Source organism: Acanthopagrus latus, chromosome 17 (assembly GCF_904848185.1).
Source record: "Acanthopagrus latus isolate v.2019 chromosome 17, fAcaLat1.1, whole genome shotgun sequence".
NCBI classification, from domain to species: domain Eukaryota; kingdom Metazoa; phylum Chordata; class Actinopteri; order Spariformes; family Sparidae; genus Acanthopagrus; species Acanthopagrus latus.
This window is the reverse complement of record NC_051055.1, coordinates 2,018,909-2,042,644: the sequence shown is the minus strand read 5'-3', so window position 1 is coordinate 2,042,644 and position 23,736 is coordinate 2,018,909. Positions and strand designations below refer to the sequence as shown.

Genomic DNA, 23,736 nt, shown 5'->3' with positions numbered 1-23,736 from the left:
AGCGCCTAATGAAAGATAGAACACAGAAGAAGCTTACGTCGCCCGGATTGGCATCACCAGGCCCTACCCTGGAGCCAGCCCTGGGGTTGGGACCCAGCAGGGCGCAGCCTGAAGGAGCGACGTGGGCCCACCCTCCAGTGGGCTCACCACTAGCAGGAGGGTTCAGAAGGGGCAATCCCTGGACGGTGACTCTAGCCATGGGGACATGGAATGTCACCTCACTGGGGGGGGGGGGAGCCTGAGCTGGTGCGGGAGGTTGAGCGGTACTGGCTAGAGATAGTCGGGCTCGCCTCCACACACAGTCTGGGCTCTGGAACCCAACTCCTAGAGAAACTGAACTCTCTTCTACTCTGGTGTTGCCCGCGGTGAGAGGCGGCGAGCTGGTGTGGGCTTGCTTATAGCTCCTCAGCTCAGCCACCATGTGTTGGAGTTTACCCCCGTGAGCAAGAGGGTTGTTTACCTGCACCTTCGGGTCAGGGATAGGTCTCTCACTGTTGTCTCGGCTTATGGGCCGAACAGCAGCGCAGAGTACCCAGCCTTCTCGGAGTCCCTGGGAGGGGTACTGGAGAGTGCTCCAACCAGGGACTTAATCGTTATACTGGGGGACTTCAATGCTCACGTGGGCAGTGACAGTGTTACCTGGAGGGGTGTGATTGGGAGGAACGGCCTTCCCGATCTGAACCAGAGTGGTATTTTGTTAATGGACTTCTGTGTTGGTTTCAGGTTGTCCATTACAAACACCATGTTCAAGCATAACGGTGTCCATATGTGCACGTGGCACCAGGGCCAGAGGTCAATGATCGAATTTGTGGACGTGTCATCTGACCTCCAGCCGGACACTCAGGTGAAGAGAGGGGCTGAGTTGTCAACTGATCACCACCTGGTGGTGAGTCGGATCCGCTGGCAGGGGAGGAAGCTGGACAGACCCAAACATATTGTGAAGGTCTGCTGGGAACATCTGATGGAACCCTCTGTCAGGGAGGTCTTTGACTCCCACCTCCGGGAGAGCTTTGACCAGATACCGAGGGAGGCTGGGGACATTGAGTCCGAGTGGACCATGTTCTCCACTTTCATTGTTGACGTGGCTGTCTGGAGCTGTGGCCGTAAGGTCTCCAGTGCCTGTTGTGGTGGCAATACCCGAACCCGGTGGTGGACTCCGGAAGTAAGGGATGCTGTCGAGCTGAAGAAGGAGTCCTATCAAGCCTGGTTGGCCTGGGGGACTCCTGAAGCAGCTGACTGGTACCGGTAGGCCAAGCGTGCGGCAGCACAGGCAGTCGCGGAAGCAAAAACTCGGGTCTGGGAAAAGTTCGGGGAGGCCATCGGTCGGCCTTGATGAAATTCTGGCAAACCATCTGGCGCCTCAGGAGGGGGAAGCAGTCCTCCACCAACACTGTTTACAGTGGAGGTGGGGAGCGGTTGACCTCGACTGGGGACATTGTTGGGCGGTGGAAGAAATACTTCGAGGATCTCCTCAATCCCACTGACATGCCTTCCATAGAGGAAGCAGAGGCTGGGGACTCAGAGGTTGACTCATTCATCACCCAAGCCGAAGTCACTGCGGTAGTCCAGAAGCTCCTCAGTGGCAAAGCACTGGGGTGGATGAGATCCGCCCTGAGTACCTCAAGTCTCTGGATGTTGTGGGGCTGTCTTGTTGACACGTCTCTACTGCATTAAATGGCAGTCGGGAACAGTGCCTCTGGACTGGCAGACCGGGGTGGTGGTCCCCCTATTCAAAAAGGGTCCCTCGTGGCATTCTGTGGGAGGTGCTTCGGGGGTACGGGGTCGGAGGCCCTCTGCTAAGGGCCGTACAGTCCCTGTATGACGGAGCAAGAGCTTGGTTCACATTGCCGGCAGTAAGTCAGACCTGTTCCCGGTGCATGTTGGACTCTGGCAGGGCTGCCCTTTGTCACCGGTTCTGTTCATTATTTTTATGGACAGAATTTCTAGGCGCAGCCATGGGCTGGAGGGGGTCTGGTTCGGGAGCCACAGGATTTCATCTCTGCTTTTCGTGGATGATGTGGTCTTGTTGGCTCCTTCGAGCCAGGACCTCCAGCATGTCCTAGGGCAGTTTGCAGCCGAGTGTGAAGCGGCTGGGATAAGAATCGGCACCTCCAAGTCCAAGGCCATGGTTCTCGACCGGAAAAAGGTGGCTTGCTCCCTCCAGGTTGGGGGAGAGTTACTGCCTCAAGTGGAGGAGTTTAAGTATCTTGGGGTCTTGTTCATGAGCAAGGGAAGGATGGAGCATGAGATTGACAGGCAGATTGGTGCAGCAGCCGCAGTAATGCAGTCGTTGTATCAGTCTGTCGTGGTGAAGAGAGAGCTGAGTCCAAAGGTGAAGCTCTCGATTTACTGGCCAATCTACGTTTCTACCCTCACCTATGGTCATGAACTTTGGGTCATGACCGAAAGAATAAGATCCCAGATACAAGCGGCTGAAATGAGTTTCCTCCGCAGGGTGGCGAGGCGCTCCCTTAGAGATAGGGTGAGGAGCTCTGTCACCCAGGAGGAGCTCGGAATGGAGCCGCTGCTTCTCCACATTGAGAGGAGCCAGCTGAGGTGGCTCAGGCATCTGTTTCGGATGCCTGGACACCTCCCTCGCGAGATGTTCCTGGCATGTCTCGACGGGAGGAGACCCCGGGGAAGACCCAGGACACACTGGAGTGACTATGTCGCCCAGCTGGCCTGGGAACGCCTTGGGATCCTCCTGGAAGAGCTGGAGGAAGTGTCTGGGGAGAGGGAAGTCTGGGTGTCCCTGCTTGGGCAGCTGCCCCTGCGACCCGGCCCCAGATAAGCGGACGAAAATGGATGGATGGATGGATATTAGTAGCCTACTAATCATTAATCATTATTAATTAGACTTACTGTTTTATGCACACAACTGTTGTTTGTCATCTTTGAACTAGTGATATTTACTGGTTATTAAAGAACGAGAAGATAAATCCACCTGTGTAATATTCTGTTAAAGCTGGTACTACAGCAAAGCTCATCAGAAAAGTCCTGCGGAGTGTGTGAACAGGTTACAACCAGTATAAATAAGTAAAATGGTAATAGATTATTGCCACTCTGTAAACCAGAACGAGCCGATGGACACAAGAATGATATCAGCCTGGAATTTACCGTTGATCAACTCGATGCTGACACCCTTCATCACCTTGAAGTCTCGTAGTGGGGTGATGATGGCAGTGACGTTGCCCAGCATGCTGCCCATTCCCAATAGCAGGAGCATGAGGAAGTACAGAACTGACCAAAGCTGAGGCAATGGCATGTTCTTAATGGCTTCGCTATACACAATGAAAGCCAGACCTGCCCCCTCTACTGCCTGAAACAGATGGAAGAGAGAGACAAACAGAATGAGTAAGCTTTCTGTCAGAAGCACTGTCCTAATCCAACATCTTTACCCAGCTGTAAGACATTTTTTCCACTACACTTTTAGATCCCGATTGTCTCTCTGTGTTAAGAGGGTTAAAAGATTTTAGTGTCAGAGTCAGTAAGATGTTAAGAATAAGTGAATTCCATGCCAGCATAACACAGCTGTTTTTTTAACATGGCAGCTAATAAGCCCATGTGGGCTGCAGATCCCACAACAAACTGAAGCCCTGTTTCTATAGCAGGTCCACTTGTCCTGTGTTGGTACATTTCGCTGCTTCAAGTCCTTTCTAATGTTCATCTCTGACCATTTTTTCTGCTAACTGATTGCTGACTGATTTTTAAATGCACTTTTTAGAATCTACCTCATGCACAAACCATACATCAATAATAATGTAATTTTACACCTTATCCATGATGATAAACATACTGAAAAATAGAGATTCCCCCAAACAGCCCAAAAACTCTAAATTCTTGTTTTCAATGGATCTCATGAGTGAGCCCACCAGGTGTTCATCACACACAAATAATCACACACGCCCATCATCACGTTTTACCTCTCTCCTTCACTCTATTTAAACTCAGCCACTGACAGAAGAAGCAGAACAAAACCCATTAAAGTTATCTAACAATTGTTGTCTTATTTTTGTGCAGTTGCTGTGCTCTTCATATAGGACACTAGTTCATTGTCCAGTGTGAAAATCATTCACACTGGCCCTCTTTAGATGTAGCAGTATCTCTCCACCCATGCACCTCAACATCAACCTCAGCAATATTAGACTAACTTTGCTTCTGAGTGTCAAAATATTATTTTATTAAAGTTTTCCTCCGGTGGCGGACTTGTCAAACTTTGCGCACACTGCCTCCATCTTTCACTCACTCAACCACCGTTTTAAGGTCAGCCTTCCAATATTAACACATTTTAAAAAAACGTCTTCATCATGTCTAAAAGTTGGTGTGTTTCTCCTTCTGACCAGAAATGTGGGCTCTTCTTCTGCGAAGCATCTCCACTTCAGCTTTCCAAACTGTTGGCTGGATTGTGTACACCACACAGAGCTGACCAAATTCTGTATCATATTCTGAATATTGTCATATCATGAATAACATTGGAAAATGAATGTGTATGTAAATGTAGTCAATGTAGGAGGTCACTTGTAGTGGTGAACCTACAGCAAATTGTAATCAAAATGTGCATATCCCCTCAGCCTGCTCACGCTTTATACATCATTAATTTAGCTCATAACATCAGGTCCTTTGGGGTGCAGGGGGCACTCCTGACCTCTTTCTATGATTCTGTGGTGGCATCAGCCATTTTCTACGGAGTAGTCTGCTGGAGGAGCAGCATCTCGGCAGCAGACAGGAGGAGACTTGATAAACTTATCAAGAAGGCCAGCTCCATCCTGGGATGCCCTCTCGACTCAGTGCAGGTGGTGGGAGAGAGCAGGATGATAGACAAGCTGTCATCACTGCTGGTGCAGGAGTCCCGCTCAAAGAGTGTTTGAAGCACTAAATGTCTGTATGTTTTGGACAACCAGCTACAGTTTGTAATGAAAAGAATCCATCCCAACTTAGTAGAAGTATTCGGGGTAGACACTGAACATGCTATGCTTGCATTTTCATATTTGAAACTGTTCATTCATCCCTTACATGGTGAACCACAAGCTTTTCCAAACACACTTGACACATGACATGCCTACTTTTAAAAGCTTGTCTCCAAGTGCATCGCATAAAACAAGTCATTTTCTTGCTGCCAGTAGGTGGCACTACATTTCACCATGTAGATACATTCAGGCTGAGAGTCATGCAAAACACGTCTTTTATCTCTCCTGTGCCCTTTCAGTTTAGACTCTCCTGTTTAATTTCCTCATACCAATGGACTTGTATTTCTGAAGCGCTTTACAACACTTTTTTTTTTTTACTACATCTGGTAGAGGAGAGGTGTGTTTATAACATCAATGCTCACACAGTCACAGTTGCTGGACGGTGTTTATCTGGTCAAACCTTTAATATGAATGTGCCGACCACATTATCATCACCATGTTGTTGCTGCTTGTGTAGCCCCTGAGCAACTTTAGTAAAACTTTGGGAGTCCGTCTTTACACTCTTCCCCATTTCCACACACACACATTACTTCCTACATATACTATCATTACATCTCCCCCTTTTAGTGTAGTTCCAGCATTTTTTCAAACAGCTATTATTTATCTATACCCTGTGCCCTAATCCAAAGCAAACTTCTTTGAGTGTCACGTTTTTTTTCTGGCATATTTGTTTTTTTTGTTTTCTCTCTCCCTCATTGTGTGTAAGCAAACTGTATTCTCATGATGTTGATAATTGTGAATATTAATGCTTTAAGTTGTACAACTGTCATACAGGTGTAATGACGAGAAACATACAGTGTTTAGTTCACTCTCCAGGTCACAGTGTTCCAACTGGTTTTCGATTTCGGCAAACTGCACCGGATATGTTGTGTTCAGATTGTCAATCCACGTGAAGACATTGTCAATGGTGATGCGGTCTTCAGCTATATTAAAGGTGTTCAGCAGCAGTAAGCGTACCCTGGAAGAGTGAGAAGAGGACAGTTACATGAGGAGTACAATATTGCTGTGTCATATTGATACCCACCATCAACGCTGTGTTCTACACATTGTGCTCATATAAAAACCTTGGCTAATAATGTACATATCAATACATTCATTTATGTATGTATTTGCCGCATGATCACTGCAGCGGTGGTTCGCCAATTCTCCGCCACTGGTCATTCACACAGAGCCAAGCAGCACTGGCTTGAAGACGAACCGCTATGTAATTCACACAGAAAGCCGGCACAGCGGCTCCTAAAGAGCGGTGACAGTGTTTTCAAAGTGTATCCCTGGTGTTCTCCTTTCTCCCTGTTCACTGAGGTCTTGATCTGGAGGGCTGACTGTCGTGGTGATTTCTTCCAACACAAACAGTTTTGTATTTGCCAGTGACAGACGCTGTTTTTCGGGCAGAAATGTGAAAGAGTCAGTAGGACAGACAGGAGGACAGACAGAAGGACAGATGCTTCTCCATGTATAAGTGCGGTATTTTTTCCTCATATAAGTTGCCAAAGACAGTTACAGTTACTACATTAATTTTGTTTGATCATGTAACGTTGCTTTGTGGGACATTTCTCCTTATTTAGTTGAATGAAGGACCTGCGTAGTTATCAGACTGTCAGATCGCCATGCCCTCGATATGGGCTGCCACTTTATCCATTCACACTGGTTCAGTTTGCCAATACTGCACCTCTACATCCATAGGCGGATAAGCGCCGGAGCGACCCCTTGCCGCCTCCGAGAGATTCACACAGAGGAGGAGGAGGAGAATTGGCGCAGGATACCCGCATGCAAACGGCAGTGTGAATGGGGCTAGAGGATCCATCTTCCTCTCTGTCCTCCCGTCCGTCCTACCGACTCTTCAACACATTTCTGCCCAAAAAACAGCATCTGTCACTGGCAAAAAACTTTAACTCACCAAGTGTTTGTGTTGGAAAAATTCAGGGTGACAGTCAGTGAACTTTCCCCCAGAAAACAGCCTTCCTCCCCGCGAGTGAGAGAGTCAGCTTCCTGTTTACTGATGGCATTTATTCACTTATGTAATTTAAAGCGAAAAACTTAAATTTGACACTTTCAAGGATGTTTGGTGGGTCAGGATCTCAGTCACTACACATTATAACAGCATCCATATGATTATAAACTGTCTGCGGGTTTAGATTGACAGGAAACACCTTGAAAACACGCAGACATCATCATGATGTATACTATCAAGCCTCTATAGGAGAAGCAGTGCCGGCTTTCTGTTACACAGCGCTTTGTCTTTACTCTGGCGCTGCTGCGCTCTGTGCGAATGACCAACGGCAAAGAATTGGCGAACCGCCGCCGCAGCAATAATGCGGTTTCTCAGTGTGAAAAGGGCTATTGGTGTACAATTTAATGGATTTGTTGGTCTCTTTTGGGAGCCCAAACTATTTCTAATTAAAATTTGTCAACCTGCAGCTGGCTCTGTGTTTGCTACAGCAATTTGTATCCTACATGATTTATGGTTGTTGCTTTTTCAGCTGTGTACAGTAGAGGTGTGAAAAAGTCAATATATAAACAGCTACTGTGAGGGGGACATTATGATGTTGTTGAATTTTTAAAAAAGTTATGGAGGGGAATTATGGAATTATGAAGCCCAATGTCCCAGGACCTGTGAAAAGCAAAAATGTAACTACAGACAGCTGAATTTATCACCTTGAGAGTTATTTACATTAATATATCCATAATTTAAGGAAAAACATCTGTTTAACAGATGATTCTAAACTTCTGATATTTTTTGTAAAAAAAAAATTTGCAAAAAGCCTCTTTGTTTTCTGATCTGCTCCCCTTTTAGTAAAATATCCATAAATATAACACTAGAATATAACAAACCCAACACTTCGTTGGTCGATTTCAAATGAAAAGCCCTTCCACTTTCTTAGTGGATAGAATTCCTTAATTCCTAAAGACTTTAATGTGAAATATTTCTAGAAATGTGTATGCATGTACACATAAAACACACACACCTCTCAAGACAGTTCTCGTAGTTGACCGTCGCCTTGAATCCATAGATGGCAAAGGTGACAATGCTGGCAAAGATGGAGGTTCCACTGTTGATCATGGAAACAATGATGGCCTGACGCTCAAAGTTGTTGTTGTAGTGGTTGTAGCTGGCAAAAGCTATGAGTGACCCAAAACCCAAACCCAGAGAGAAAAAGATCTGAGTGGCCGCATTGATCCATGTATTCGGGTTGGCAAGCTGTTCCATCTAAAGACAGAGACACAGATTGACAGTTATGCAGAGGCACCAAAAGCAATCTAAAAGTAACATAAGACCAACTGAGTACTGAATGAAAAACAATATAAAGGCTACTCAGACCTGGTTTCAACATCTGTCCTGAGTGAAACGATCACAAGTGGACAGCTCTGAGTACAGCTATGACACAATGAGCACACATTTGAGATCCGATCACTCAGACCAAATTCAGAGGTGGTCTGGACTGCATGTGACCACATTCTTTTACCAGTGTGTATGCACATGTGTCCTGGGCCACACGGAAGGACAAGCTACTCATCTGACTTCTTTAGTGAAATAAGACGAAGAAGACGAAGGTGATGAAGAGGGAGGAGAAGGAGAAGCCACAACAACAGCCAGAACGGATTACACACTGTGATTCCCATTTGGTTAACTGTAATGCAAACTTTGTTTTTGGGCCCTCTTTCAATGTTGGCAGCTGATGTTTGTGTGTTGAGACAAACCATTGAACTAGGTACCATAAGAAGCCAAAACTTATGCATGTTTCAAAAAATGTTGAATGAGTAGAAACTTAAAGAATTTTATTATGGGCTATTGCAAATTCTTCATTTCAAGTTAGTCGCAGTGACTGCAAAACATAAAGTTTTTCTTTTAAGTTTTTAAATAGTGGGATCTTCGTGAAACGTCATAGTAATTTTAAAATTATTTACGTCTTCTTGTAAATTTCGCATTAAATGCAATATGCAAAGTTTTTTTCTGTAAAAGAAACAACATTACAGTCTGCTCCTGTGTTCAAAGTGCATCTTGGGATATGTTCACACAAACAGCCCAAATCAAAGCAGCACACAGCACACAAGTGTCATTGCTAATTACAGACTGACACAGTGGTCATTTTCACAGCCAGCATCCACGTTGTCTAAATAGCACATGTACTTGCGCCCACCTGTGTGCCCCTGGCTGTGCTGGTCTTAAAGAGAGGTGTGGTCAGGTGCACTAAAGACAGATTGTTACCCTGAGGCAGCAGAAAGCAATTGCACAATAGACCAACAAAGAGCTGGTCTGAAGTCAAAGGCACAGTCTGTGTCCTGCTATTTAAAGGACACATTATTCAGAAAGTAAGATGCACCTACACAGGCGGGTCATACACTCTGATGTTACGATTTAAGAGGTGCTTTCATTCATTTTAAACATTTCCATGAACACAGTCCTGTCACTGTAACAAATATTGTGACACATTTAACCCAAACCCAAAACACACCCATGACTAATTCAGAGTCTAAATACTACCTCTTGCGCTGTGTGCCACACTCTGTGCTTTATACCATGCGTGTGAACTGATGGGGGTAAAACTGTCCACTTGTTATGAAATCCCTCAGGACAGGTGGTAAGATCAGGTCTGAATTCCCTCACATTGTGCCGGCAGTATAAGCTGTAATGCTAACCCTAACCCATATACCTTGGGTATAAACATGTATTTGACACCATTGAAGGCACCCTGGAGAGTGATGCCACGGATTAGGTAGATAAAGAGGACCACATATGGAAATGTGGCTGTGAAGTACACCACCTGCAAAGAGAAGCAAAACAGCAAAGTTAGGATTAAAGTTCAAATGTGTTCAAATGTGATTCCAAGACTGACAGACTTTCATATCAGTAACAAATGAAACAAAAAAAATAAAATACGCTTGTGTTGTCACACTGTGTGCATTGGCAGTGGTAGGATAACCTGCAGGGAAAAAAGCATTTTAAAACTTCTCTTGGGGCAAAGTCAATGGATTTCCTTGGGTAGTTGTTTTCAGATTAGATTGTGAGTCTATATATGATATTGAAGCAGGTGCGCCGGAACAGGGGGGCCAGGGGGGCATTGCATACTTCCTACAGGCAATGCACATGTACCTGTTAATGTGTATACTCCCAGTATTTGCAATTTGAGGGACTTTCTTACTTTTCCAGTTGACTTTACTCCTCGGACAATGAACAGGTAGGTAATCATCCAGGCAAGTAAGAGGCACAGTGCCTGGCCCGTATGAATGCCTCCATTCTCTTCAATAGAAGGCGAGATGTTCAGTGTTTCCCTGAAGAAGAAATACTGGGTGGGTGTTGCTCTTTCACACTCCTCTATAGGTCCTGTCCGGTTGGAATTGATGGGGCATTCTGCCCAGGGCAGCACTGACTGGGATGGTAGAGAATACAAAACAGAGTAGCTGTGTAGCCTTACAGTCCAAATTAAATTCAATACATTGTTTAAATAAATATATGAAAATGTCTTCATTGTATGGAAGTAATTTATTAATCAGCAGCTCACTTGAAATGAATGAAAGAGGTACCAGAAACTCCATGCATTGATGATGTTGTAATACAGACAAAGATACAGGGATGTCACAACACTAGCAAGACCTAAAGCGAGAGAATTATACAAAAAAAATTAAATCACAAATCACATCACAGAGGACAATTTGTCTCCTATTTTAATAATTAAAAAAAACAATAATTGTTTTGATGCATTACATAACATTAAGTAAACCAAATCCCATGTTTTTGAGCTGGGCCCAAAACAGTTAAGAGTTGCCAGAGTTTTGTTTTGCCCAACAGTTAAAAAAAAATTGTTCACTTTTTCTTAAAGCATGAATATTCGGTACAGCTGTTAGGCCTGGACAGTTTCAGATTTGGAGCTATTGCAAAAAAACCTCTTTCTGTTATATATTGTGCATCATATCTCCTGAACAAAACATGATAACACAGAGAAGGTGATTGTGGCAGTGGGGTGTGGTTAAGGTGTCGGCTGCTGGAGGAAAGGGAGGAGTGTCTCTGCTGGTGATCAGACAGCCGGACAGAACCAGGTAATCATTCAGCCATATAGGCATGTTTGTAACCTGGTCTTGTCTCTTGGCAGTAGACTGGGTCCAGGGACAGCGCCGGAGCGGAGACGGGCAGCAGAGGCAAGCTTTTCATTCAATCCATAGCCGTCAGAGTGACCAACTCCGGATTACCATCATCCACCTCCAAATGGGTCCAGTTCACCATCCCTCCACCATCGAGGCAGCGATTGTCCTCGCGGAGGACCATCTCTCCCTTCCCAGGCGGAGCATGAGGGAGGAGGCCAGGCTAGTGGCGATCCCCGCGGGCTGTCCCACCCCGACCGTCACGCCGCCCACCGCAAAGCACACACACACCCACACACCCGGAGCATGCTCCGCTCTGGTCCATTAACCACACTCTGCCTTCTGGTCCACAGGGCCCAGCCTACATATCTGATCGACTGGCACCACGGGGGCTCCTCAGACGCCAAGACAGGTGTGCTGGAGGTGTGTGCATGGGGATATTCATGATTATCCTGTGGTGGCTCTGGAAATTTATTTTAATGGGAAAAGCAAGGCTGGAGTTAGTACTCGCCTCATGCACCCTCTGATCTTGGGCACGAATTGGCTGGGGTTTGCTAACTTAGTGAGGGAAACTATGAGGGTGTGGTCGCGTACATCAAGTAAATGTGAGTTGTGTGCTGTGCTTAGTGGTGAGACAGGTGCCACATCCCGACGCAACAGAGGGGGGCGTGGGGCCAGCACGGCTGGCTCCTCTGGCCCCGAAGATAGCTCCCATGGAAGATTTTCCATTTGAGCAGTCTCGGGATGAGAACCTCCGTTATGCCTTTGACCAAGTGATGAAAATTGATGGTTGCCAGGTCCACCCTAACACAGCACTCACTCACCCATATTTTGTTGTCATTAGGGACAGATTATACAGAGTGAGTCGTGGCGCTCAGACAAGAGAAGAACTCACCCAGTTGTTGGTACCAAAAAGCCGTTGAGAAACAATTTTCCAGGCGTCTCATCACAACCCCATGGCGGGTCACCTGGTTTATGATAGAACACTGAACGGGAACATGGCCCAATTTTACTGGCCGGGCATTCGTGCGATGTAGGTCGGTGGTGTGCATCCTGCCGCGAATGCCACAAATTCAGGTCCCTTTTGATAGATTTGCCGTGGACCTCATCGGGCCATTAGACCAGAGTGCACGGGGCTATCGATTTGTGTTAGTCCTAGAGGACTATGCAATGCGATATCCCCAGGTGGTGCCCCTACACAATATCTCTGCAAAGAGTGTTGCACAGGCAACGGGGTGTCTTGGACCTGGTTAAGGAAAACTGGGAGACGGGTCCAAGCACCAGCAAAAACGAGGTAGAGCACATCCTAGACCTGCGAGCAAAACTCCATTCACTGGGTCAATTATCACGGGAGCATTTGCTCCAGGCCCAGAAACGTCAGCAGCATCTGTACAACAGAGGGGCAAAACGTAGACAGTTTTCAGCGGGAGATAAAGTCCTTATATTGATACCATCATATAGCTCCAAATTTCTCGCCAAGTGGCAAGGGCCCTTTGTGGTCACACAGCAAGTGAGGGATGTTGACTATGAGGTTGTGCGTTCTGACAGGGGTGGGGCAACACAGATTTACCATCTCAACCTCCTTAAAGCCTGGAAGGAGGTGACTGCAGTTTCTCCGGCTACCACAGTGATCAAGGGTGATGAGTTGGGACCAGAGGTGGCAAAATCGATCCATTCAGCACCAGTTCCCTTTGAGAGAGCAGATGTGGCCTTGCTGCAGCTGTGTTTTGCTTACGTGTTCTCTCTGCTGCCAGGAAGCACAAGCCTCATACACCACCACATACAAACATCCCCAGGTGTGACCGTGCGCTCACAACCCTATCAGCTGCCAGAACACAAGAGGAAAATTGTTCTGGCTAAATTTCAGGCCATGTTGGAGATGGGAGTAATAGAAGAGTCCAGCAGTGACAGTGACCCCATTGTGCTGGTTCGCAAGTCTGATGGGTCAATTCTGTGTGGACTATCGCAGGGTCAACGAGGTGTCCAAGTTCGATGCCTATCCAATGCCCCGGGTTGACGAACTCCTGGACAGCGCAGCTTTGTCATGACACTGGATTTGACCAAGGGCTACTGGCAGATTCCCTTGTTGCTAGAGTCCAGGGAAAAGACGGCATTCTCCACTCCGTACGGTTTGTACCAGTTTGTCACACTTCCGTTCGGATTGTCCGGGGCGCCAGCTACATTTCAGTGCCTCACGGACCGGATACTGCGGCCTCACTCTGCATATGCTGCGGCCTACTTGGATGATGTAATCATTCATAGTGAGACCTGGGAGCAGCATGTGCAGCACGTGGGAGCAGTGCTTGCAGTGCAGAATCCCTGAGGAAGGCAGGGCTCACGGCCAATCCGAAGTGTGCGGTTGGATGGAGGGAGGTACGGTATTTGGGGTACCACTTGGGGGGCCGGCAGGTGCGGTCACAGGTGCAGAAGACAGCAGCGGTTGCAGCCTGCTGAACATCAAAGACGAAAAAAGCGGTAAGGAGGTTTCTGGGGATGACAAGTTACTAAAGGAGATTCATTCTGGCCTTTTCAAAGCTGACAAGCCCCCTAACTGACCTGACCCGAAAGGGTGCCTCAGATCCGGTCCAGTGGACGGAGCCATGTCAGCTGGCATTCGAGAGGGTAAAGAGAGCCCTCTGTGGGAAGCCACTCTTATACACTCTTAACTTTTCTCTCCCTTTCATCCTGCAGACCGATGCCTTGAACAGTGGGCTGGGGGTCATTTTGTCACAGGAGATGGAGGGGGTTGACCGCCCTGTACTGTACATTAGCCGAAAGCTGGCTCAGTGGGAGGTGAATTACAGTACAGTGGAAAAGGATTGCCTCGCCATACGGTCGGTGCCCTCTGCTATTACCTCCTGGGGCGCCTATTCATCCTGTGGCTGGACCATGCCCCGCTCCAATGGCTCCACCGCATGAAAGATGCCAATGTGCAGATCACTCGCTGGTATCTGGCATTACAGGTGATCCATAGGCCGGGTAACCACATGAGCTGGGTCCAGGGTCAGGAAAGGAGGCTGCAGCCAACTGTCGTATCTCAGATTCAAGAGGAAGAATGCGGATTCCGTCCTGGTCCAGACCATCTTTTTAACCTTGTGGTCAAGCTGGTCAAGAGACATGTGAGTTTGCACAACCTATCTACATGTGTTTTGTGGACTTGGAGAAGGCCTACGCCCAGGTCACCTGGGGAGTACTGTGGGATGTATTGTGAGAGCTGGGGTACCGGACCCTTTGATACGGGCTATCCAGTCGCTGTATGACCAAAGTGAGAGCTGTGTCCACATACTTGGCTCTAAATCAAGCCTTTCCCGGTGGGTGTTGGACTTTGCCAGGGTTGTCCCTTGTGTCTGACCCTGTGTCTGACACCAGGGTCTCTACACATAGCTCAACTGAACCACATACACTCTACCCATAAGTGTTGATCCCCAAGTACGTCTGAGCTGCCATGACGACGGCTAGAGGCAGAAGCTACTGCTAACGTAAGATGTTCAAAAATCTTCTTTTTATTAAACTCTGTGTACACAAAAAATGTTCTCAATGCTTGTGTTCTTGTGTAGAGACCCGGGTGATACTATGAGCAAAGTTTTATTTTGTGTTGAGCCTTCTTAGTGTTTTAAAAATAGCCATTTTGATGCTAACCCCATTGAAAATGATTTTGAGCCGAAAATGAAAATACAGTCAATCTTAGAAGTGCCTCTTTCGTCATAATTATGCTTTTACATGAAGGTTTGACTCATATACATTCACAAAAAGTCCTAGGTTGCATTTTTGCAAGAGTTTCACTTTAAGTAGCTTTTGCAATGACTTCATCTTCACAAACTGTACCAGGTTCCATGCTTCAATGAAAAAGTGACAGTTCACCTCACATTTGGTGCGTTTAATCCTGAATAAGTGTTAGGGTTGAAAAATTGGTTAATGCTTTACCTACGCTTCACCTAGTAACTGTTTAAAAATATTAAAAGAAAATCATGTCCAGGCAGAAACTGGGACGACACAAGAAGCATGAACATTTAAATTACAGTACAGTATTAAGTGGTAGCACCTGAAAGTGTCAGCTGCAGATCCATCAGAGGCACACACTCTGTTTTAAAATTAAAAAAACTCAACATGCTCTTCTATTTTCTGTTACCAGAGAGGCAAAGCACTAACTCATCAGTAGTCTTAACAGGAGTCCCAAAGGTGCATCAATGCACCGCGCCTCAGGTACAGTCAGTTGGCTCAGACAGAACTTACCGACTCCTCCCAGGTAAGGGCTGATAGCAGTCCATGCCCCGATGCTGCCTCGGCTCATCTTCTGGCCAATGGCAAGCTCCATGTAGAATAAGGGAACACCTTCCAATACCAGCATTATGAGATATGGAATCAAGAACCCCCCTGAAGGTGGAGATATACAGAAAAATACAGACATATGAAACCAAACGCATCTGTTGCTGCTGGTCTCAGCATTCATCTTTAAAATAAACTTAAGAGAAATTACTTCAAATTACTTTGTATACAGATTATCAAACTGACAGTATACAAAGGAAAGAGTTAAGAAGTTTTGTGTTTGTCATCTTTACAAGAGAGAGTGTGTTTTCTCTAAGCTTGCCGCTCACATGTTTAAGAAGAGGTTCAGTGGGTTGAGCTATTCAGCGTCCTGTATTTGGGTACAAAAGACATACATAATTCTTCCTCAGGCTGAGATTTATCTATGATGAAGCTTTTGCACATGAACTACACAAATGTCAGGCATGAGGTGGTAGTTGACAAGACTTCTCAGGAGCCAGGATAAAAAAAGGGGCTGGAATTGTAAAAAGGGGATACATTACAGTAGAGAAGCAGCAAAGAAAAGACAGCACTTTATAATACAGCCTGTGATTTATAATTTAATTTCTCTGTGTTTACTGTGTACATTTTTTGCAACTTAAAGGTTTTTTGAAGTGGGGTCATATAAGGTACACTGATCGACTATACATCTATAGTCGATCTGTTCTCTGCCGTAATCACCGATCAGTGCAGCCTCAGTTTGGAGAAGCAGAGAGCCGCTCCAGCCCAGACGTTCAGCTTTGAACTGCAGTGAATGGTGCACAGATGCAAAGCGAATTTTAAGAACCTAAACAAGGCTCACCTAAAAAAATCTATAACAGTTAAAGTGTACATTGTATCCCTCTATAAAAGCAAGGAATCTGTTTGTGTGTATGTGTGTGTGTGTGCGTGCGTGCGTGTGTGTGTGTGTCTGTTCCTCAAATATCTCTGCAGATCAGGATCAGACTGACCTAAGAGTTTCAACATGGCTGCTGCTTGGTTCAAGGGTTGTTTGTACTATAATGATACCGTTAATAAATTACTTCATAAGTGCTTTACAAATTCCGTGAGCATTGTCCACCAGAGCCACCACAGTCATGTGCGCACCAGAGCCAATCACTGAACACTGTACCCACGTGCGCACCAGAGCCAATCACTGCAGAGCTCAAACCCATGACATCTCTCTATAAAAGCAAGGAATCTGTCTGTCTGTCTGTGTGTGTTTGCCTCAAATATCTCTGCAGATCAGGATCAGACTGACCTGACACTTTCCACATGGCTGCTGCTTGGTTCAAGGGTGTGCAACGTCGCATTTGTTTGGACTACAATGATACCGTTAATAAATTATTTCAGAAATGCTTTACGAAATCTGCTAGCATTGCTAACCATTGCCACCATAGTCACGTGCGCACTAAAGCCAATCTCTGCACATCCTAGCCACGTGCACACCAGAGCCAATCACTGCAGAGCTCACTTCTGACAACAAAGTGTCCGATACCGTGTTTGATTGCTGTAACAAAGCCAGTAAAGTTAGCAGCCCGGCTAACGCTAAAGACTGCAGGGCCGAAGCAGCTCGGCACCCACTTTCGTTTCTGTGAAGTCAAGTCACAGTACAGATAACAGTACCATTTGTGCAGAATCTTAACGGTACCCTAGTACCGACCCAATTAGGAGCTGGTACCAAAAAGTACCGGTCCACAGTATACATCCCTAATAGTTAGTGTGTTATATAGTGTTTAGTGTAGTGTGTTTAGTGAGTAATGTAGTCGTTTTTTTGTGTTATGAGTCAAAACAAGGAGGAGACTGCTGAATGAGAAACAGGCAGGAATGAGCTGAGGAGCCCTGAGCCTGAGGCATTGCCTGCATTTAAATGTAAATAGTTACATATAACTTTGTAAAACACAACCCTCAAACACAACCTCATTTGGCCATCCATGAAAAAGCTACTTAACCTCTCACTTTTCCATAGGAATACATGCTTCCTATGGGCAATGCACTAGTAGAGAAAATTCACACAGCTTTACATTGCCGTTAGACCGCCCTTTCTTTTGGCACTACATTTTCTCAACCGTAGAACCTCTGTATCCCTATGCAGTTGCGCTAATGTGTAGGGATATGGAGGTTCTACGGTCTGTGTGTGAAATTGTTAAGTTTCATTTTGATTGAAAGCAAACAGAGTTGCATGCATAAACCTTTCGTCTTGCAACTGGGCCTCGCACTGTATTTTGCCGCTCGCAGATCATAAGCGGTGATTATGGTGGGGAACAAATCGACTATAGATATGTACTTTATATGACCCCACTTCAAAAAACTCGAACTATCCCTTTAAGTTGTAATTTTGTTGTATGAATAAATGCTGCTACTTAAATTCAGGTATAGCATAATCACCACCAGTAGCTTCTCCCACCACCCTTGTTATCAGAGTCATGTCATTGCAAGGCATGGCAGGAGACAGTGAATTACTTTTTCTCAGGTGTTATGGTGGTGACATCCTTGACAAGATCCCCAGCCTCTTGGAGAAACATCCATGCACCAGAAATATCATTGTGCACGCTGCTCGCAAAGCTGTTCGGAAGCAATCTTCTGAAATCCTATAACAGGGCCTGTTTTTGTGTCCAGCCCCATTCATCCACTCTGCCAAGCAGTAGCCATTTTAGCCAGATTCTTTGCCTCCAGACACACAACACACATCTACGGACAACCAAGAAGGCTTGGCACTAAAAGCTTACTTTTCCCCATGCCACTGCTAGTATCCATTCCTGACATGAACTCGTTAACTCCCCCTTGTGACCGTCCTCATGAAGCACAAACTTTCATCAACCCTATAACTTCACACCATCCCCATACATCTAATTTTGATATAATTTTATTCAATAAATATAGGCCCTTAATACATCAAACCAATAAAGCACACAGGATCTATAATTTACCTACTGTAAATTCTGCAAGCCAAAGTACACAATTGAGATTAGCTTATCTAAAAGTAAGGTCGCTTTAAGCAAAACTTTTATTTTTATCCATCCATCCATCCATTTTCTTCTGCTTATCTGGGGCCGAGTCGCAGGGCAGCTGCCTGAGCAGGGACACCCAGACTTCCCTCACCCTGGACACTTCCTCTAGCTCCTCCGGGAGGATCCCAAGGTGTTCCCAGGCCAGGCGAGTGACATAGTCACTTTAGTGTGTCCTGGGTCTTTCTCGGGGTCTCCTCCTGGTGGGGCATGCCAGGAACACCTCCCGAGGAAGGCGTCCAGGGGGCATCCGATATTGATGCCCAAGCCACCACAGCTGGCTCCTCTTGATGTAGAGGAGCAGCGACTCTACTCCGAGCTCCTCCCGGGTGGCAGAGCTCCCCACCTTATCTCTAAGGGAGCACCCCACTACCCTGTGGAGGAAACTCATTTCGGCCGCTTGTATCCAGGATCTTATTCTTTCGGTCATGACCCAAAGTTCATGACCATAGGTGAGGGTAGGAACGTAGATTGACCGGTAAATTGAGAGCTTCGCCTTTTGGCTCAGCTCTCTGTTCACCACGACAGAATGATACAATGTCCGCATTACTTTGTCTGCTGCACAGATCCGCCTGTCAATCTCACACTCCATCCTTCCCTCACTCGTGAACAAGACTCTAAGATACTTGAACTCCTCCACTTGAGGCAAGAACTCTCCCCCAACCCGGAGGGAGCAAGCCACCTTTTTCCGGTCGAGAACCATGGCCTCGGACTTGGAGGTGCTGACAGAGTGTTTTCAGTGATTTTGTTTCCTTCACTGAGACCTGGGTGTCACCTGGCGACCACGCACAGCTGCCCATGCTTAGACACTATAGCTGAGCTTAGTTACTATGAATATTTTAGCTCTCCCAGGGATAATGGTCTGTGAGGAGGTCTAGCTGTTATTCAACAACAGTGTTGTAATAGTTAGCCATTACTTCAGATAAATTCTCTAGTTTTGAGGCTTTGAAACCACCGAAATCCTCAGTTCATGTTGAACTTATCACATATCATTTTAAGCAGGCCAGCACCCAGACCTTACTAAAAAATCGTAACCTTGATCAATCACTTCTACAGATTTACCACTTCTTATCCCCCTTTCATGTCAAATTCTAGAAATCAGTCTGGGTGTCGCAAACAACACAGTACTAAACCCACTGTCATCAGGGTTACAAATGATTTACTGATGACTGCTGATACTGGGGAGTATTCTGTTTTATTGCTGCTTGACCTCAGTGTGGTGTTTGATATCACTGATCGTAATACTCTTATCAATGGACTCAATCAGCGTGTATTACTGGAGTGTCTCTTAAACCTATGAGTCATATCTCTATAATAGAGAACTTCCTATTTCAATTGGTCTTCAGCCCCATTGATGTGTGGTTTGCCACAGAGATCTATTCTTCTTTTAATGCTTCTGTTTGGAGACACTATCACTGTTATGCTGACGACACACATATTTATATATCGTTTAAGTCAGCTGTGTTAACATTTTAATGGAGTGTATAAATGCCATTGAGAAATGGATGAGTTGTAACTTTCTGCAGCTAAAATTGGGTGGAGGATTCTTTGGCTCTGATCATCGAACAAACATACGATAACAAACATTTACTGTTCAACTGACAGTCAATATAAAAATCTACAGCTTGTAATCTAGCCATCACGTTTGACTGACAACTCAACTTTGATCCACGTGTCAACAGTCTTATTAAATGCTGTTACTTCCGCCTTGGAAATACCAGTAAGATTAAATCAGCTCTGTCTTTCCCCTGCTTACAAAGTCTTTGTCCTCTCATGTCTTGCCTACTGCAGTGCACTTTATGCATGCCAGAATGAGTCCTCAGTGGTTCAATGTCAGCAGGTGCAGAACACTGCTGCCTGTATTTGAACAAAAACTGTAGATACCACATTCCTCCAATTCTTTCGTCTCGTCATTGGGTAAAATACGATTGATTTTAAGGCTCTTTTTATAACTTTCAAAGCCCCTTATGGTCTGGCCCCCGGTTATATTGCGGAGCTTTAGACACCCTATTCTCCAAATGGAAACCTGAGACCCTCTAACCCACTCTTACTAATAGGGTTGGGTACCGGACTCTGTACTTTTAAGGGTACCGACCAAATTACATCTGTACTACCAAGTAGTGATTCACATTAAATCAATTGGTGCCACATCTGGGTACCTGAGAGTCCATTTTTACAGTAACATTAAAGAAAGAGAGACAGAGTGAGATGTCACCAAAAAACTGCGCCAGAAATGCCTTATCAACATGCTGTTAAGTTTACTAAAACAGTATGTTTATTAGTATGTCCGAAACATTGGTATGAAACCAATATCATGTGAACTTCATACTGTATACAAGGACATATTACAGCAAGTGCTCAGTCCACTAGCTCAATGCTAAAACGTAATGGGAATTCCCAATTGGTTTAAAACACAGCCACCACTTGTTGAGACACTGTGTGCCACATGTACATCTGGATTGTTTCTATTACATTTATTCTTATAGGACTAGTTTGATGAGCAAAACAACTATATGCAGCAGTTAACGTTAAAAAATAAATAAATAAATAAAAGATGTACATGCAGTGATGCAAGATGCCACTGAAATAAAAGTTAGAAAGACTGACTATCATGTGATGTGCACTGTTACTGGAAATCTGACTCATGATATATTGACTCTAAAAGTTAATGATTTAACTAGTTTTATATTAATTTACTTTTTTGTATTACAGAGAGATATAAGTACCAAACAAAGGTACTATTGGATACTGGTGTCGAATTCCAGGCATGGGGATCGGTACAAATGTGAAGAGTACCCTACCCTTTGTACTAGCCATTCTTGGGTCAAGGCTGGTGACCAAGGTGTACCAGGGCTTTTGCCATCATAGACGTTCTGGAACCATCTGCCAGAGGAGATTAGGCAGGCAAACGCATTACTTAAAATCAACCTAAATCACTGCATTTGCCTTTATAATGACAGATTAGTAACTTCTATGTTACTGTTCTGTTATTGGTTGACAATACAAGCACTTGAGAAAGGCATGTTTTCTACTCCAGCCTGCTCCTTATGAGCTGCTGGAGGAAGAAAGGGCCCATTTCTTGACTTGTTCTCACATCAAATCTTGAATTGTACCGAATTGTCCATTCCATGAATGTCATGAGAAAAGAGAAAATAATTTGTTTTTATTGCTCTATGTCTGCTACATCACAGCAGAGAAATATAATGTTCCATGGTACTTTACCCTGGAAGTACCCAGTATGAGAAATGGTTTCTGTAATGTTGTCAGACACTTAGAAGAGCAACCTGAGCTGGGCAGTAACATAAACACTTTTAGTGGATGTAACGTTAATGATCACAGTTGCTACAAATGATCACATCTACTGGCTCTACTGGTAGATTCAAAACTTTTGTGACATATGAGTTATTTACCCACCAAAACATGTGAATCAAAGGCCCAGGTTTAGAAATACAGAACTTCCCCTTTAATACTGCTCACGTGCTTTATGATTAGAAGCTTTTATTTCAAAGCCCACCTGAATTGTAGACAGTATTGTACACAATGCATGAATATTTCATTCTTTGTTATTCAAATTTAAAATGCTCACATTTTTAAATCATAATACAGTACAAACAATACAGTAAAGTTTTTGGGAAGTTATTGGGACAACGTTCATTTAGCTGTCCCTCTGCAGCCCTGAGAGCAGCTTGTCACATGTCTTCGTTGGTTTCCTGCTTGGAAGTTACAGTTCCAGGACAGTAATTACAGTAGATGTGTGCTCATTGTTCAGTGATCCGTGAATAGGACCAATAAAGACAAAACAATTCTCTCATCCAATCACATTTTCTCCACTCTGTACACTTTAGGACCTGTTTCATGAGAAGACCTGGCTCTGTTTATTCTAACCTTTAATGTAATAGTGCTGTTTATTCCTGCACACCCAGGAGAGGAGCAGGAGACAGAGGATATTAACTGCGTAGTTTTGGAAAAGAAATTCAAAGTCAGAATTTTATATTTATAATATTAATGATATAATAATACAAACATTGTCCATAAATGAATAAACAAGCTGTTCTCAAAGGAAAATGTTCACTGTTTGAAGCCAGAGAGGTGGCAGGGTCCGCCACATATAGACAAAGTAAAACAGTATGAAACTGTGTTGTCCTTTAAGGTCAGTTTGTTTATTCGGAATACTTTTTACATGGAAACACCCGCACCACTTCTTATCACCTGACCATCGTGCCATAGTTGCAACTATAGTGTAAAGTCTGTAGGCTGCCTGTTATATAAATCTGGACTAATTAATCATACTCTTACTTCCTGCATGGTTCTACTCTGTTTATGACCTGCAATTAGGTCTTGTTTATTGCCAGTTTCAACAACAATATGTCATTTATTTTGATAAACGATTCATGTGGTAATTTTCCGACAAAAACAACTCACCTTGATAACGCAGACTATAAACATCAAGTCAATAAACTGACAGATATGCTCCCCTGTGTATTTATTTTTTGCTCATTGTCTGTATGTCAGTATGTACACCTATTAAGGCCTATGTATTCACTTCAATGAGAATGTAAAGGCAGATAGCTTTGAGAGGCCTTTTAGTGAGCGATGTTTAAACAAAGATACTGTACATCATCTACAGGAACATAACAGTGAGCTATGACGAGATAACTGTGTTATATTCAGCTGTGAGACTCAGCTAGCTGAAAATGAATACGTTCTCTCTGTTTAAAATGCACACACACACACACACACACACACACACACACACACACACACACACACACACACACACATTTGAAATGCACTTGTTCCACAGGTGGGCTGGTCTGCAGTCACTTACCTCCACCGTGCATTTGACAGAGGTATGGAAACCGCCACACGTTTCCCAGTCCGACAGCATATGACACACATGCCAGCACAAACTGTATGGGACTTTCCCAGTTTGGTCTTTTTTCCATGTTTGAGTCCTGTGAACGTCGCCAGGTATGTTCTTGAGCCTCAGGAGGATCAGTGCGCAGTGTGTCACCGTGCGTCCCGTCACCGCTTTATAAGCGGTGATTGTTGTGTGGCCAGTCTCAGGAGGAGGGTCCAACAACACACTGCTAGAGTCGCTCAGTAACTACAGCTCCCACGAGCCTTTCGTTTCAGAGCGCGATACAGGCTTCTTGGGATCAGTAGTCCTCCAACAGTTGAGCGAAAACACACCGATCTGTGTAAGTGATGAGGGTTAAATGCAGGGCATCCAGGTGAATGTTTGATTGCACATGCTCATTAACCCACCTTTCATGCTGAGTGGATTTTAGACTCTGACCAAATTGGGTCTTTCCAAGTCTTTTCTACGGTTTGTTTTTATTGTGCTTTGAGACAATTACATGGTTATGTAACCACCATATTGCTGAGCCTGGGGTGTG

The 23,736-nt window shown here is 44.9% G+C and overlaps 1 protein-coding gene across 2 annotated transcripts in view; it reads right to left on the bottom strand.

The window, feature by feature from the left end:
• Nucleotides 1-23,400, bottom strand: part of LOC119006212 (sodium- and chloride-dependent transporter XTRP3-like) — a 32,332-nt gene extending 8,932 nt beyond the window's left edge. Inside the window, exons 1-8 of one of the 2 annotated variants that reach the window (XM_037074692.1) lie at nucleotides 23,166-23,400; nucleotides 15,279-15,419; nucleotides 10,469-10,560; nucleotides 10,109-10,336; nucleotides 9,620-9,730; nucleotides 7,934-8,175; nucleotides 5,763-5,925; nucleotides 3,118-3,319 (exon numbers count right to left, since the gene is read on the bottom strand). In XM_037074692.1, the coding sequence (XP_036930587.1) occupies nucleotides 3,118-3,319; nucleotides 5,763-5,925; nucleotides 7,934-8,175; nucleotides 9,620-9,730; nucleotides 10,109-10,336; nucleotides 10,469-10,560; nucleotides 15,279-15,419; nucleotides 23,166-23,283 (1,297 nt within the window). In that variant the 5' untranslated portion in view covers nucleotides 23,284-23,400. Of the gene's footprint in view, nucleotides 1-3,117; nucleotides 3,320-5,762; nucleotides 5,926-7,933; nucleotides 8,176-9,619; nucleotides 9,731-10,108; nucleotides 10,337-10,468; nucleotides 10,561-15,278; nucleotides 15,420-21,138; nucleotides 21,170-23,165 lie in introns of those variants that run through there. The other variant, XM_037074694.1, reaches the window with a different exon arrangement.
• Between the last annotated feature and the right edge of the window lie 336 nt (nucleotides 23,401-23,736).